This window comes from Panthera tigris, chromosome C1, assembly GCF_018350195.1.
Source record: "Panthera tigris isolate Pti1 chromosome C1, P.tigris_Pti1_mat1.1, whole genome shotgun sequence".
In the NCBI taxonomy this organism is placed as follows: domain Eukaryota; kingdom Metazoa; phylum Chordata; class Mammalia; order Carnivora; family Felidae; genus Panthera; species Panthera tigris.
The window spans coordinates 92463410-92479730 of NC_056667.1; the positions used below are offsets into that span (position 1 = coordinate 92463410).

General features: G+C 39.5%; 1 protein-coding gene across 6 annotated transcripts in view; it reads right to left on the bottom strand.

Moving 5' to 3' along the window:
• Positions 1-16321, bottom strand: part of SORT1 (sortilin 1) — a 67029-nt gene that overhangs the window by 31629 nt on the left and 19079 nt on the right. For 5 of the 6 annotated variants that reach the window (XM_042998125.1, XM_042998128.1, XM_042998127.1 and 2 more), the window contains 4 exons: positions 12721-12780; positions 11208-11281; positions 2172-2274; positions 1491-1655 (listed from right to left, as the gene is read on the bottom strand). In XM_042998125.1, the coding sequence (XP_042854059.1) occupies positions 1491-1655; positions 2172-2274; positions 11208-11281; positions 12721-12780 (402 nt within the window). Of the gene's footprint in view, positions 1-1490; positions 1656-2171; positions 2275-11207; positions 11282-12313; positions 12552-12720; positions 12781-16321 lie in introns of those variants that run through there. The other variant, XM_042998129.1, reaches the window with a different exon arrangement.

The following is a 16321-nucleotide window of genomic DNA, read 5'->3' on the forward strand; positions in this document are numbered from 1 at the left end:
CATAGTCTAGCAACTCAGACACTTTGGGCCCTAAAAATCCATGCTACAGAAGAGTGATCCTCTAGGAAAGGAAAAGTGACACATGTTCCCCAGGGATCTTTCAAAAGAGAGGTGGGAGGGTCAGGGAGGGACACAGGTTTCTGGGAACAGTAGAGGAATGTGCTAGGGGATGCAGAGATTTAAGACTCTGGATAGTTAATACGTGAGTATCAAAGACAGAAATCAATATGCTTTATATACTGGGAACTAACAAAAAAAAATCATAAAAATGTGGTTTGGCCATAGCAAAGGAATAAGACCATCAGAAATTTGACAATTTATGCATGTCCCTTGCAGCATAAGAATGAATACATTAAACTGTTTTCTAGTTCGTTACTCTGATAGTACACATTTATTCACTTAAAAAAAACTGGAATGACAGCTAGATAGCATACTTATCTGGACTAGATAGCACATGAAAATCATGCCCTTTACCAAATAGGAAAAAGATGCAAAAAATACATAATCAATGTCTTAAGAAGTCACTAGAAAGCAGTCCAATATAAAGAGCATATCCTACCCTCTTGCACCGTTGGTGGGAATGCAAATTGGTGCAGCCACTCTGGAAAACAGTGTGGAGGTTCCTCAAAAAATTAAAAATAGACCTACCCTATGACCCAGCAGTAGCACTGCTAGGAATTTACCCAAGGGATACAGGAGTACTGATGCATAGGGGCACTTGTACCACAATGTTTATAGCAGCACTCTCAACAATAGCCAAATTATGGAAAGAGCCTAAATGTCCATCAACTGATGAATGGATAAAGAAATTGTGGTTTATATACACAATGGAGTACTACATGGCAATGAGAAAGAATGAAATATGGCCCTTTGTAGCAACGTGGATGGAACTGGAGAGTGTGATGCTAAGTGAAATAAGCCATACAGAGAAAGACAGATACCATATGGTTTCACTCTTATGTGGATCCTGAGAAACTTAACAGAAACCCATGGCGGAGGGGAAGGGGAAAAAAAAAACAAAACAAAAAAGAGGTTAGAGTGGGAGAGAGCCAAAGCATAAGATACTCTTAAAAATTGAGAACAAACTGAGGGCTGATGGGGGGTGGGTGATGGGTATTAAAGAGGGCACCTTTTGGGATGAGCACTGGGTGTTGTATGGAAACCAATTTGACAATAAATTTCATATGTTAAAAAAAAACAACAAAAAACTGAGAACAAACTGAGGGTTGATGGGGGGTGGGAGGGAGGGGAGGGTGGGTGATGGGTATTAGGAGGGCACCTTTTGGGATGAGCACTGGGTGTTGTATGGAAACCAATTTGACAATAAATTTCATATATTGAGAAAAAGAAAAAAAATTTCAAAAGGACATAATTGGAAAAAATAAAAATAAAAAAAATAAAGAGCATATCCTAGAGCACTCTTTTAAAACAGTATATTTTGAGCCTATAAAAATGCAAAAAAGCAAGACAAGTTCCTCAATTATACTTACTTCAGTGCTGAGGGCTAACAGGTAATCAGAATTCTGAGGGCTATACATCATCTGAGTCAGAGGGTGAAAAGGGAGATTGGTCTGAACAAAGTTCTTTGCAAAATCTGATGATCGAAAGATTCTTCCTCCATGACTTCCTCCAGACACCTCTGCTGTTAAAATCACCTGATCAGGAAGAAAAAAGTTCAGATACAGAATATAATACTATGAAAGCACAGGAAGTTCTTACACCATTTCCACCAGGTGTTAAGAAAATTTTCAAAAGTAAGAAGAGTCATATTAGTTTGTGCACTGCACTCCTCAACTATTAGTCTTGTAACAAATGTTATCCTACACTGAGCTAGCGTGTCATAACTATGAACGTAGCCTGCTCAGTTTGGGATTAGCGAGTTGCCCAAAGACTAAAATGTTGTCTCATGGATTATACATTGTGATGCCAACAACCACTACATAATTACAAAGAGTTTGGCTGGATCTTGGAATAGGGACCAAAAAAAATAAAATAAAAATCCTGTGTGCTGAATTCCGTTATTTTATGAACAGCACTAAATTATGTTTAATTTTAAAAATACACTAACAGCAAACTAAATATACTGCTGTGTACAACCGGATCATTCCACATGATCCACAGCCTGCGTGTGGTACCAAGCACAACTTCGTATGTATCTGAATGAATCTCACCTTTCCAGAATTCTCAGGACCAATAGCCATGCCAAACTCAGTCCGAATGAAGGTGTTATTGATGAGATTTGTAATATCCTTAAAGTTCTTTCCATAGTCCTCACTGAGAGGAAGAAAAACAAGACACATTTAGAATGCGATGGTCAATGAGGACACTGCTGGGCTCCTGCCTGCCTTCCTTTCCCCCTTCCCACTGGCTTGGCTGAAGTACTCATCCTCCCCTGAACAGCCTCAGGGGGGCTGATTCCATCTCTAGCTCTGGTGGTGGGCCTGATTAGTCTGAAGGAAATCGCATTCCCTTACCAGTGATGGGATCAGAAATGGGGAGTGACCCAGGATGAGCCAATAAGACCAAAGAGGGGAATTTGGAGTCTTTTAGGAAACACATTTCTTTACACTTAAGATAGCCACCTGACAAAATGATGTCTTCTTTTAGATCAGTGGTTCTTAATCAGTGTATTTTTGCCCCCCACCCCCATCCCTAGCTGCAAACGTTTGGTAACATCTTGAGACATTTATGATTATCAACAACTCAGGGGTGAGATGCTACTGGCATCTAGTAGGTAGAGGCCAAGGATTCTGCTGAACATCCTACAATGCACAGGACAGTTTCACAATGAGAAAAAATTATCTGGTCCCAAATGTCAGTAATGCAAAATGTGAGAAACCCAACACCGTAATATGTGAACACAAAGCAAAAAATTGCTACAGGCATTCTGACACAACGAGAGTGTAGCTTGAAAAATAAGCCAACATACATGGAGAGAACTGCTGAGGGGATTCTGGAATTCCGGAGTCTGTGACATTGGACTGAATAACTTCTATATTAGTTATGCGCCATTAATTCCCTTATTATTTGAGCTAGTTTGGGTTGAGATGTCTGCTAAATGTAGCCAAAGGCCTCCTAACTAACCTGTTAATGCACAGTACACATGATAAAGCTGTAAACTCAGCAGCAGGAGTCTTAAAGTCCCCCACTTCCAGAGGCTGCCGTCCCAGGTACCGGCCTCTAGTGCATGCAGCACACAAAACACAGCTAGGGAAAACAAACGCACTTAATCTCATCTCTTGGGTTGTCAGAGCTTTCCCCCAAGGTTCATTCCAACAATGTCTTTGAGAGGTATTCAATTTCGTGTTTCGATTTTGAAAACTAAAAGCAAAAAAAATCAGTAGCTCTCTACCTCTGACGGGTTTAATACTGTGTGCAGTTCTGATAAAACATGGCATAGAATGTGAAATCTGCACATTCACTGAATCTAAATGTTCATCAGTGAAGACCACCATGTTTTGCAAGTCAACTGCCCGGTGATAAGTGCAATGTACAGTGGTCTTCACCAACAGAACAGACGACTTAACAGATGGCACAATTTTGGTAGCAGCCTCAACAAATAATCACAGAACCACAGAACATTAGAGATACAAGGGACTGGGGACATTTTGTCCGACTACCCTCACAGATAAGGAGGTTCAACGGGAGGCAACTGTCAAAAGTCTATGAGTTAACTAGGGGCAATTCTAGTTAACTAAGAATTCTTTACAATTCTTGTAAAACTACAAGCAATTCTCTTAACTCTCAGCCCCATACTAGACCAACTTTTAATTATTTGTGAGTTTTTCTCTTACAACCTGCAGTCTTCCGCTATCTTGCCAGGGCTTGTGGCCTGGCAGTAAAGATGGGCTCAGAGGAAGTTGAGAGCAGACAGGAAGGCAGTATTTGTGAGTGTTTGCATAGGTATGCAAAGCAAATCACATGTGACTTTAGGTTGTCTGAATAACTCTTCCCATTTCTTAACACACACACACACAGAAGATTCCTAAACAAACTGGGGATTAGGCAGTGCCCAACCAATTCCTTTATTACCCTTTCCTTGGCTTTGGAGTACAGAAAGTGTTCTTATCTTCCAGACAGCAGGTCAAGGGATATGCACGAACAATTCATAGCTCTACAATGTACATATCATCAATCGCTCAGACAACCATCTAAAGGAGTTTGTAGTTGCTTGCTTATCACCAGCTTACAAATCTCCCCTCCTTCATGACATCCCCAGGGAACCTCCACAAACCTGTTGGCAAGCCTGCTTGCTTTTTAAGAACTTGGCACAACAAAACATATCCCTGCCCTTCAGAAAGAGAAAGCAACAATGCACAAAACAAAAAATCATCTGTGACACGACCTTAGCCACTTAAAAAACAACTGGAGTACAATGGACTAGTATCAACCTGCTAGGATTTAGGTAGGGTTCTGCTAAGACCACATAAGGCCAAGGAATACATTTTAATGTAACACTTTATTTTATTATTATTATTTTTTTTTTCTTGAGAGACAGTGTGCATGTAAGCAGGGAGGGGCAGAGAGAGAGGGAGAGGGAGAATCCCAAGCAGGCTCCATGCCCAGCGTGGATCCCGAGGCGGAGCTCGATTTCACAACGGACCATGAGATCACGGCCTGAGCCAAAATCAAGAGTTGGACGCTTTAACCAACTGAGCCACCCAGGTGCCCCAAAACTTTATTTTAAAGTAATTTTATTTTCTATCAGCACATTTATCCACACACAACATGTATCATGAAAAGGAAAACAATGAAACATTTTGAAAAATAAATCCATTTTCAAATTCCATAGGATAATGAATAGCATTATAAACAGCAGTCAAATGATAAGTTAACAAAACCCTGTGAAACCACCTGCTTTAGGAATAAGTCTTTTGAACAAAAAATAACCAATTTCTTGTTGCCAAAAAGAAATGATCACTTATGCATGTATCTGTGCTGTAAACATATGCATAACAATATGCACGTGTTTACAGCTCAAGAAACTGTTAAAATAAAAATATTATTGGAATATAACCTAATAACCCCAAAGAACAAGAAAACTCTAGACATTAAAATAAATGAAAAAAAAAAAAAAAAAGTAATCCTCACATGGAACTTCTAGTAAAAGCATGCAAATTCCTAGCAAGATGAAGGACTCAAAAGAGGGTTTTTCCAGAAGACTCATATATTGACACTCAACCCCAATGTCAACAGCCAAAAATTACATCCTTGTTTTTGAACACTTTTCATTTACAATACATTGGAACTTGTAATACCAGGCATTTGAACTGCAGACATTTAATGAAATGGAACAGTATAAGAGTTCTACAATATCTCAGATAATCTTACATTTTAATTTTTTCAACAATCAAACAAGCATAGATATCCTTGTCTGCTTGGCTTTCAGGCCTAACCATTTTTCTGTTTCTTTAGTTCATTTCTGCCATGATTAAGTTGCTATAAATTGCAACATAAAAGCAACAAAGATGACAATAAACTTAAAAAAAAATAACTACACTTTTGTCTTTTTCACTAATCAGGAAAGCTTACACACTATATCCTGATTGTTCACGGGCTCCATATGTGCAAATGTGACTACTCACTCAAATGTATTTGTAACCCTAAAATCAATACTCATGGCACTCTGGCAGTCATTTGCAGGCATGCACAGAGTGACGAACATCTGAGTAACCCAGCGTGCCCATTCCCAGCTGAGGTCCAATGGGGAGCTGCTCTGCCTTCTTGTTCCAGCTCTAATACTGCAAATAAGGGTCTTCTTCACAGTCTATTTAGCACCACACGTTCTGCATTTTTGCATTTTTTGTTGGTTATTCTGCTGTTTAAAATAGCCCCTTAGCACAGTGTTGAAGGGCTACCTAGTGTTCCTGCACACAAGAAGGCTTTGATGTGCGTCATGGAGAAAATAAAGGAGTTAGATAAGCATCTTTTGGGGAGGATCTGGTTGTGAGCTCAACGTTAATGAATCAAGATATATTAAATAATGTATCTTTCAACAGAAGCACACACAAAACAAGGTTACGTACTGACCAATTGACAAAAATGAATGTTGTGACCAGAGGTTTGCAGGAGCCTAAACCTTTCTTTCTTTCCCCTAGGAAAATTGGTTCAGTATTCACTAATTCAGCATTCAAGGAGACTTTGTAGAAAAATGAAAATCAGCTGTACTGAGATTTCCAGTTAAAAGACCAATAGGGAGAATGTAGCATATTAAAATGTGGCTACATAATTACAGACCTCAAATCATAGACCAGCCAGTAAAATGGGCAGAATGTGAATTTACATTAGTCTGAAAAAAAGACTTTTTATTTAAGCCCGATTGTCTAATGCTAATTGTCTAATGTCTTTTAATTCTTTTTTTAATCCTTATGCAAAAAAGGATACAGGTTTTCTGTAGAAATTTTGAAAATATAAGTGGGAAAATAAAAAGGGTAAGATATTGTGGATAAGATCCCAGAACTTTTTTTTTTTTTTAATGTTCATTTATTTACTTTGACAGAGAGCACGAGCAGGAGAGGGGCAGATAGAGATGGAGAGAGAGAATCCCAAGCAGGCTCCATGCTGTCAGAGCAGAGCCGGACATGGGGCTCAATCCCACCAATGGTGAGATCATGACCCAAGCCGAGTTTAAGAATCAGATGCTTAACCAACTGAGCCACCGAGGTGCCCCAAGTCCCAGAACTTTTCATCACAAGGAACATGAGAATGTATCCAGTGTCCTTATTTTGCTTTGGTTGACAAGGCAATGCAATAGGTATTTTCATGGGAATATTTCCTACGTGATGAAAACCACCTAGTTTCATGATTTTTATATGCCTTAAGTTTGTAAAAGTGAAGTTTTAGCAAAAATGCCATCATCATACATTTTAATAAACTTTTTATTTAAGAAAAAAGAACAGTAAAATATGTTTTAAAATGGACTTTATGCTACCCTTGTAGCATATGCAGTCATTGTTAATAATCTACTACAGTGAAAACTGAACCAAGCATATCATTTAAAACAATGTCATACAAGATGTCTTAGAGAAGCCAGCTTACTATAGTTTAATATCAGTTGTATACCTTTAAGTTTACCTTTCAAGTAACATCCTCAAAAATTTATACTGACTATGGAATAAACTTTAATTTGAAATTTCTTAAGATGTCCTTACTAATTTCCAAAAGTTGAACAACTCTCAATAGGAAATAACATAGCAGCAGTTTTGCGGTAATTAGGTACAGAATTTTGATGCACAATAATGCTTACATGTGTCTCACTAAGTTGATCTTACAACGAAAAGTTAGCCTCAAGAGGCCATAAAACAAAAGGGTGCAAAATATCTTTCCGTTGCCAAAAACCAAATTATGTTTACCACAGATCTAGTTTATTTCCTTTTTAACTTCACATTTGAAAAAGGCAAATGAACTTTACAACCTATTATATAAATTATTCCTTAACAGAGAATCAAAATTTAAACTATTCAAATATAACTCTTTTAATTGAAGATACTATTATTCAATTTTACCTAATCATTAATGCCTAGGGCTTTTATTTATTTCCCAAATCTTCCCATAATTCTTTTTTATTTTTTTTAAACGTTCATTAATTTTTGAGAGAGAGAGAGAGAGACAGAGAGAAAGTGAGCACGCGCACGAGCACCAGAGGGGGAAGGACAGAGAGAGAGGGAGACAGAATCTGAAGCAGGCTCCAGGCTCTGAGTTGTCAGCATGGAGCCCGATGCGGGGCTCAAACTCACAAACCGTGAGATCGTGACCTGAGCCCAGGCTGGAAGCTTAACTGACTGAGCCACCCAGGTGCCCCACCCACAATTCTTTTTTATAACCTAAAGACCAACGTACACTTCCTTCTAACTCAGCATAGGTAACAAAGCTTCTTTCTAATCCTGTGAGCCTCTGGGCCCTACTACTCAGAGCAGCTGGCATGTGAGGAAAGTGCCTTTTCTTTGAACCCCAAATGAACCTTTGACCACATAAGATTTGGTACGGAAAGATAATCCAGTAAGTAATATAATCATGGGAGCTTTAAAAAACAGAAGAGTCTCAGAGTGGATTGAAAAGGCTTTTATTTTATTTTTCAGTTGGGCAACCTCCCCCTATTCAGGACTCATCTTAATCAAACTGCCCCCTCCCCTCCAAAGCAACACGTGCCTCTTGGCTGGCACGTTCAACAACATGAGTCACTTCACAGCAGCCAGGCCAGCCCAGGGGGAGAAGCAACGAGGCATATTTAAAGTTTCCACCTAAACTCTGGAAAAGGTCTCACTTCACAGCAGGGAGGAAATAATTAATATTCAAAATGACCTTGGGAAAAACAAAAAACAACCAAACAAAAACCCTGCTGTACAACATGAAGCAAAAGAACCTTAGTAACATGAGACTATCAGAAATAAATAGCACTGCCCTCTGGTAAAATGTATGTTAGGGGTTTCTCACAAGACTAGACAAGTATAGGATGAAAAGGGCTGAGTCAGATGGTAGTAGGTATTTTAACAGTGACATTTAGTGATACTGTTTCTGTTTTGGTTTTGGCTGCCTTTAAGTAAACACAAAATTGAAAAGCAAAAGGATGGGAAAAAAGAGTCATGAAAATACATTTTACTCCCCCTGGGTATGACTCATGAACCTGTCAGGAACAGTTCTAGCCACACGATTAAAGAGCAACATAGAGAATAAAAAGTGAATTCAGAAGGCAAGCAAATAAGTGATGCAGACAATAGGTATAGAAGGTAGTTCAACCTGGAGGAGGAAGAGTTTAGTAAACAGCCTTCACAACATGGCTCTTTGGAATCAATAGGAGAGGATTTGCTACTAAAAAATGAACTGAAAATCAGCACCTTCTATGACACATACATGTGTGATATGTATCACAGCAGCATTAGTAATCCTGAAAAAATTAGCTACAACCTGAGTTTCCAAGAGGATAGTGATTAAGTAAATTCTGTCAATCTAACAAAAATGATGAGTTACCAGCAGAGGGGATATGAAAAGTATCGTGGTATGAACATTCACCAATCAGAATGGGTACAGGCTGTGACACGAGGTGTTAGTAATACTTGCATATTGGCAGCGGCAAGGGGATGTGTGCATTTGTAGAAGCCATGGAAGCATCTGGGGGCAGGCAATCACTTTTTACCAACTGGCACAGGAGGCTTTCAAATTCATTTTAACAACTGGTACAGCAGTGCCAGAACAGGCTGGCTACAAGCCATCCCTGGCTGTTGGCACGGCAGCAGCTGACCCCACCAAGTTCTTACTCCAAGCCAGCCACTGCAAAGCATAACTTGCAACAGTTACTGTTAGTAATGGTAATGGTCTATGATGACCATTGTTATCATCTTTCTTTTACAGATGACAAAACATTTAGGGAGACTAAATGACTTGTTCATTCTGCTTGCAAATAAATGACAGTGCTGAGATTCAATCCCAGGCCTATTTGCCAACAGAATCTGGCAACTTTACCCTGCACCATGCTGCTTCCCAAGACTACGTGGCCATACGAATAATATTAAAGGGGAAAATCAAGATAATAAACTGCAAATAAGTTAAGATTATACCTTACGGTGAACTTTTTTCTTTTAAAATTTCCAAATGTCTTATAATACGGTTGTATTCCTTTTATAATGAAATGTAAATTGGTAAGAAAAACTGTATTATATGGAAAGATTTTATGACAGCAAGTTTTTTTAAACACTAGAAAGAGTTACAAATTTTTTAAATGTAGTTTTTCCTTTCCCAAACAGGATACTTTTCATCTGTCTGAAATGTTTCAACCGCTGTTCTAAATGAATAAACAAAATCACCTATAAATTATAGCCCTTTCTAGCACTGGGATTCTACAATGTGTTGTCAATCTTTATCAAATAAAAAATAATATCAGCCTAAAAATTATAGAGAAGCCAAGACATGCATTCATTCAATTAGTATGTACTGCTTGCCTGCTATGAGTCAGCTGTTTGGCTGGTTGTTGGAGAACCCCGAGTTAGTCAAGAACCTTGCCTTTATGGAGCTTACAACAATTCCAGATGGCAATTCCTTCTTAGCAAATTTTTAAGCCAACATCACTGTGTGGAAGGGCAGAGAGCACTGGCTCCAGGCTTAGTAGCAGCAGTCAGTGATCATGCCTACTAGGGAGGGGAGGTTAGGTTGATCCATCTCAGAGCTTCAACATGGGTTCACTCCATGTTGAAGTGAATGCCAACAGTCAAATAAAGAACACTGAGAGAGTACAATGCTCCCGGGAGCCCTACAGGTAGTTTCTATGTCATCTGCTGGGATGTCATATTCTTTAGGTCCCTTGGGGAAAAATGGGATAGGCACAAATGACTGAGAAGACAATCAGCAATTTCTGAGAGTTGGCTGGTCTTGAATCTTATAATTACGGGAAAGAACCTACTATTTAACAACCTGTATCTTTGAAAAGACAACTCTAAAACCTTGTGAATGTCACAGTATAGGTTATGACTCCTGAACACACACTGCCAGCCACCATCATTACCAATGTGAACACTATTAGGCACTTGGGTTAGGTCTGACCTGAGGACCTCCTCCTGATCTGGAAACAATCTGTTTAGGGCTTAAAAATAGGTACCCATTTTTCTAAATGCTTGGTTATTTACTTTGAGAGAAAGAGAGAGGAAGAATCCCAAGCAGGCTCCGTGCTATTGAGTGCAGTACCGATGCAGGGCTCGATCCCACGAATCATGAGATCATGACCCGAGCCGAAATCAAGAGTTGGATACTTAACCAACTGAGCCACCCAGGTGCCCTAGTATCCATTTTATTGTAAGATAAATCACATTCACTTAGGAGGTATAGTGAGGACTGTAAAAACCATTTCAGGGACATAAAAACCATTTTGTGCTATTGCAGGGATATAAAAAATCATAATAAATAGAAAGGTGGTTAAAGTCTATGCTACTTTCCCACAGATAAATACCCATTTAAATTAACAGACACATCCCTATGGACTCTTCCTTCATCTTCCTTTATTGTTTTGCCACTCAATTATGTCAGCCTAATCTCCTTGGAACTAGATCCCTTTTCATATTTCTTCAGGTTAAGTAGGCACTCAATGTGCTGAGTGTGATAGTCTGGTGAAAATTTAAGATGCCTAGAAGATCCTTTAAATCAGCTTTGAGACTCCATCAAGTCTATAAAAGTAGATATGCTACTCAGCCAATGCCCCAGCCACATGTTATACATCTCACCTTCGATATAGCTTGGACTGTCCAAAAGTCATAATTACCAGTGGTACATGGAAGGTAGTCAAGACTAGAATGATCTGGGAAGAGACAAAAGCATGCAGTCAATAAGAAAGATAGTCTAATTACATGTCTGCATGTGATGGGATTAAATCAACATCTAAGAGGCTGCCAACAGCCCTGGTCTGTAGTAGCCTATACTGTTAATATCAGAAAACCAAGACATACCAAGTTACTAGGGCTCACAATGATTCAAGATCTCAACTCATTTTGTTGAAATGGTCCCATCACATACACTTGTAACAGTGAGGCAAAAGTAATCAACTACACATTATAATAAAGGAAGGGTTTAACCACTTTGTATCTCTATTATTGTAAGATATTCTCAGGTAAAGATCATCTCTCTTCCTGCTTACAGAGCCTAGAATAGTACGGGCGCTCTAATAGAAGTCATGGTGTCATATACATCTGTCCTTTCCTTCTTCTCCTTGCTGTTATTTCTCCATGAAGTTAATTTTTTAAATAACTATTTTTCTAGACAAAAATATGCATGGAGAAAAGATTCTGACAGATTAGCACAACAGGCTAGGGAGTCTCAGGTAGCCATGTAACAAGAAATCCTAGAGATGCCAACTCTCTTAGATAAATGGATAAATCATGGAAAATGGCATACAACCCAAATTTTAGAAGAAATTAAGACATGATTAAAGAGACAGTCTACCAGAAGTTTTTAAAATTAATTAAAGTAAGTAATTTGTAGCTTGCTTTTCAACATCAAAATTATTTCTTTTGGTTCCTGATATAGCCATCACATGCCTAAATGCTACGATACATACATTACCAGAATCCCAGAGGGTATGAGCTGTGGTCCCTGACCTTGTTCAGACAGCAGGGCACAGAGCCAGGTAACGTCAAGCCTAGATTCAAGACCTGAGGCCACCCTCAGCACACCCTCCTACCGGGAGACTGTCTATACTAGCAGGGATAAGGGGCTAAAGAACTCTCCTTTCACGCCCCTGATCCTGGCAGCGGCTTCTCTGTGGTGGGGAAGGGACAACAGAGGGAGCTGAGCAACCATGAGCCCATGGGCGCCACAGTCCTTCAACACTAACTGTGGGAAAGGACACAGGAACAATACAGTTTGGAGGAAAAATGCCAAGATGTGCAATGTGCAGTTTTCCGCTTCTACACAGGGGTTTTCCCAAGTATTGTGAGGCTCCCGTCTCAGCACATGGCACTCTCCTTTCTCTTTCTTCTTCTTGTTCATCTTGATGCCAAGCAGCCACCAGAGACTAAAATGGTGTCTATCTTCCTATTATGGAAGAAGGCGGTCACAAGATGCTTCCAGTTCTAAAGCAAAACCAAACCAATCATCGTCCTGAAAGTCGGTACCGCAAACATGCATTTTCTGCAACTGAAGTTGGAGACTATTTCAGGAAGTAACAACATTCATTGCTTAAACTCCTAAAATCGACATCTTCTTGCTACGCTGAATTAACAGACTCAAAATACTACTTACCCCAGTGCCATCTCCAACCCAGGACAAGGATACTGAGACACTGAGATCATCAAACACATGCTACAAGGAAAAAGAAAATTCATTTAGAAATGACATCTGTCTTTTGATCTTTGACTTCCTTAAATAATTCAGAACACTATTACTTTCAAAGTAATTCAGTTCATAATTGTAAGGGGATACGGATTCCCAGAACAAAATTTGGGAGAGACAGGACTGAACTACTTAACCCAAATTACAAACAACTTGGACATTTTAATTCTCTCTCATACAAAGTAAGCCAAGCAGATGAGTTTTCTTACTGCACCAGATGGGGAGATGGAATAATCTAATTGCTTTCTCCAACAGGACTAAATATAAAGATACAGAAAGTATTCTTAGGATGCTTTAAAACAAGAGATCACAGCCCACATTGACAGATATAATTGTAACCCAATCAGCATAATTTACATTTTTCAAGGCAGCCTTCACAGTACAGCTGAGCAGTTAATAGCTGGATTCCTTTGGCTCCTAGGTTAACTCACTGACCCAAAATGACAAGGGACAGAATCAAAGAGCCAATGCCCTACTTCACCTTTATTTAGTGATGATGATGATTATGATAGAAGAACAATCTTAACTGTCATGGTAAGAGTGAGGAGAAAGAAAAGGGAAAGCTGGTGTGTTAATTCCAAGATATGGTAAGCATGTTGGACTACAGTTATAATCATCATCATAGATGCTTTACGGTTTTGGTTTTCAAATACTTTATTTATAAAATAATACATATCCGTTATAGAAAATGTAGGCAATAGTAGGGAAGTATGATAAGCAAAATATAAACCATTTGTAACCCTATCGTGCAGAGATATTCAAGGCTAACATTATTTGTATAATCTACTAGTTTCTATCATTTTTTAACTGATAAAGAAAGAATTCCAAAAAGGCAACAATGGCACTTGGTAAAAATTTCCAACCATACACAAATATATACAGTTAATCCTTGAACAATGCGGGGGGGTGGGGGGTGGTCAGGGGTGCTGACCCCCTGGTACAGTCAAAAATCCGCATATTACTTTTAACTCCCCCCAAACATAACTACTAATAGGCTACTGTTGACTGGAAGCCTCACCAATATCATAAACAGTAGATGCACACATATTTTGTATATGTATTATATGCTATATTCTTATAATAAAATAAGCTAGAGAAAATAAAACACTATAAAGGCAATCATAAGGAAGAGAAAAATACATATACAGTACTGTACTCATCAGAAAAAATCACGTGTAAGTGGACCCATGCAGTTCAAACCCATGTTGTTCACAGGGCAGATGTATAGTAAAAAGTGAAGATACTTCCTCTCCCTCTGCCACATGCCCCACCACCTCAAGCCCCACTCTCCGAGCAGTTAATTAGTCTAGTATTTAGTTCTACTAAATGGTGACAATTACGTGCTTTTCTCTTACAAAGACATATATCTTATTAAGTTTTTTCATCTTAAGCATGCCCTGCCTTTCTGAGTATGAGCAGTTCCTCAGAAGCAGAGGCTATAACTTTATACTTGTTGGTATTCCTTATGCCTACCACGATACTTTACACACTCAATAAGCATTTGTTGAAAATGATTATACGTCCTTCCCAAACCACCAACTCAGTCTCAAAATAGAACATGTCTATAAATGGTGGGAGGCCAGCCGCTTGGTCACTCAAGCCGCTACCCCAACAGAGAGGTCTGAAGAGACAGGACTCAAAACACTAACTGTTTTGCTTATCTTCTAATTTTCTTTCGTGGTTCTCCTGAAAGGGCTTCTGAATTCACCTATGCTATTTCCCCTCTGGACTGTAAGTACCTTTGAAGTCAGCAGAAGCTCTTGTACAATTTCTTGTACAATCAGTGCCTCACAGAGGGCCTGACTAAATGCTGGTTAACTCTCAAATGCTCAGGCAGAGCTTCTCACAGCCTCTGCAGAACAGAAAGGCCATTCATACATGTAAGCTGGCCAAGCATCTGAGAAAACGTAGGGCTGCTAGAGACATCTGGAACCAGAAGCTTAAAAACTGACACAGCAATGTGTCTTGTAAGATACTGCACACAGAGCAAGACAGCATGTTCTCTTGAGTGAGAATATAGTGTCTGAAATTACATCAATGAGCTCCTTGAGGAACAGGAATATCCAGAGCTACCACAGGCACCAGAAAGACCACATGGCCTCACAGTCATCTAAACATAGGCTATCTTTCCAAGGAAGGCTCTGGCCCCCACAACTGACTAGGATACAAGAAAAATTCCACCATCGGAGTCCTGGCTATCTTGATCAGGCCACAGTATAGTCTTGAGCCAATCATGATCTACAACTCTCACTTTTCAGACAAAGCTCTACACACCTGACCTAGTCAATGCATTACTCACATGTTCCTGTTGCCCAGTCACAGAAGAAGGAGGATTATTAGCCATCACTAGCAACTCCCAGCTTCACCTGAACAACTCAAAGGATGGCTGACCTCATTTATCATCCAAAGAGTTTCTCTGGAAATACAGGCCAGGTTTATTAACTATAATTGTGGTCTTCTGCTACCCTTAACCTTCCCTCTCTTCCCTTCCCAATAACCCATTACATTTTACTTTGGAAACACATACACTCATTGAAAAAAACCCATCCATCCATGGCAGAAGCAACTAACTTTTTTGGGGGGAACAGGAATTATTTCTCATCCTGTATGAGGACCAGGTTCCAGTCTTTAACATTCTCATTCTAGTGAAAGTCAAAGACAAAAATGAAATCAGATCTAACAACAGATCAAACCTCAGGTGGAAAGAAAAGGTCATATGGAAAGAAGACAGATCCAGGAGTGTTGGGGGACCAAGAGCACAGATACAATCCTACTCCTGCAAAGAGAGAAGAATTATGGATGGCCAGGAAAGGGTGGGCAACCTGGTCATGGTTAGGAGACAGAATTCACAAGTGTTGGCAAAAGGCCATCAGTTCATATGGTTAATCATTTATCACACTTGGTACAATGTATATGTCACCCTATGTTGCAGTGGCATCTTAAAATGTTTCAAAATATGTGTTACTTTTAATTACAGCAACAAGAACCTTGTCTGCCTCCCTCACTAGACCTGAAGCCCATGTCGTGCAGGGACAAAACCTTCATTTTAGGAACTAATATACTGCATAGCATATGGACAGCACTCAAAACATCCAATTCATTTTCTTTAAGAACTATTTGTGGGGACGTCTGGGTGGCTCAGTCAGTTAAGTGTCTGACTTCAGTTCAGGTCATGATCTCACAGTTTGTGAGTTCAAGTCCCGCATCGGGCTCTGTGCTGACAGCTCAGAGCCTGGAGCCTGTCTTCAGATTCTGTGTTTCTCTCTCTCTCGGCCCCTCCCCTGCTGGCGCGCGCGCTCTCTCTCTCACAAAAATAAATAAAAAACATTAAAAAAAAAAAAAAAAGAACTACTTGTGAAGCTCTGAAAAGGCAGATGATGAAGTGAAAAGGCCAGACCCACTTAATTTCTCTATGATGGGAAGGAGTATGAAATGTAAAGTTATGTTCTGAGAGAATTTCTGCCTCTGGCCAAGGTGAAGTCACAAGGTCCAGATTTGCCTTCCCACCTGA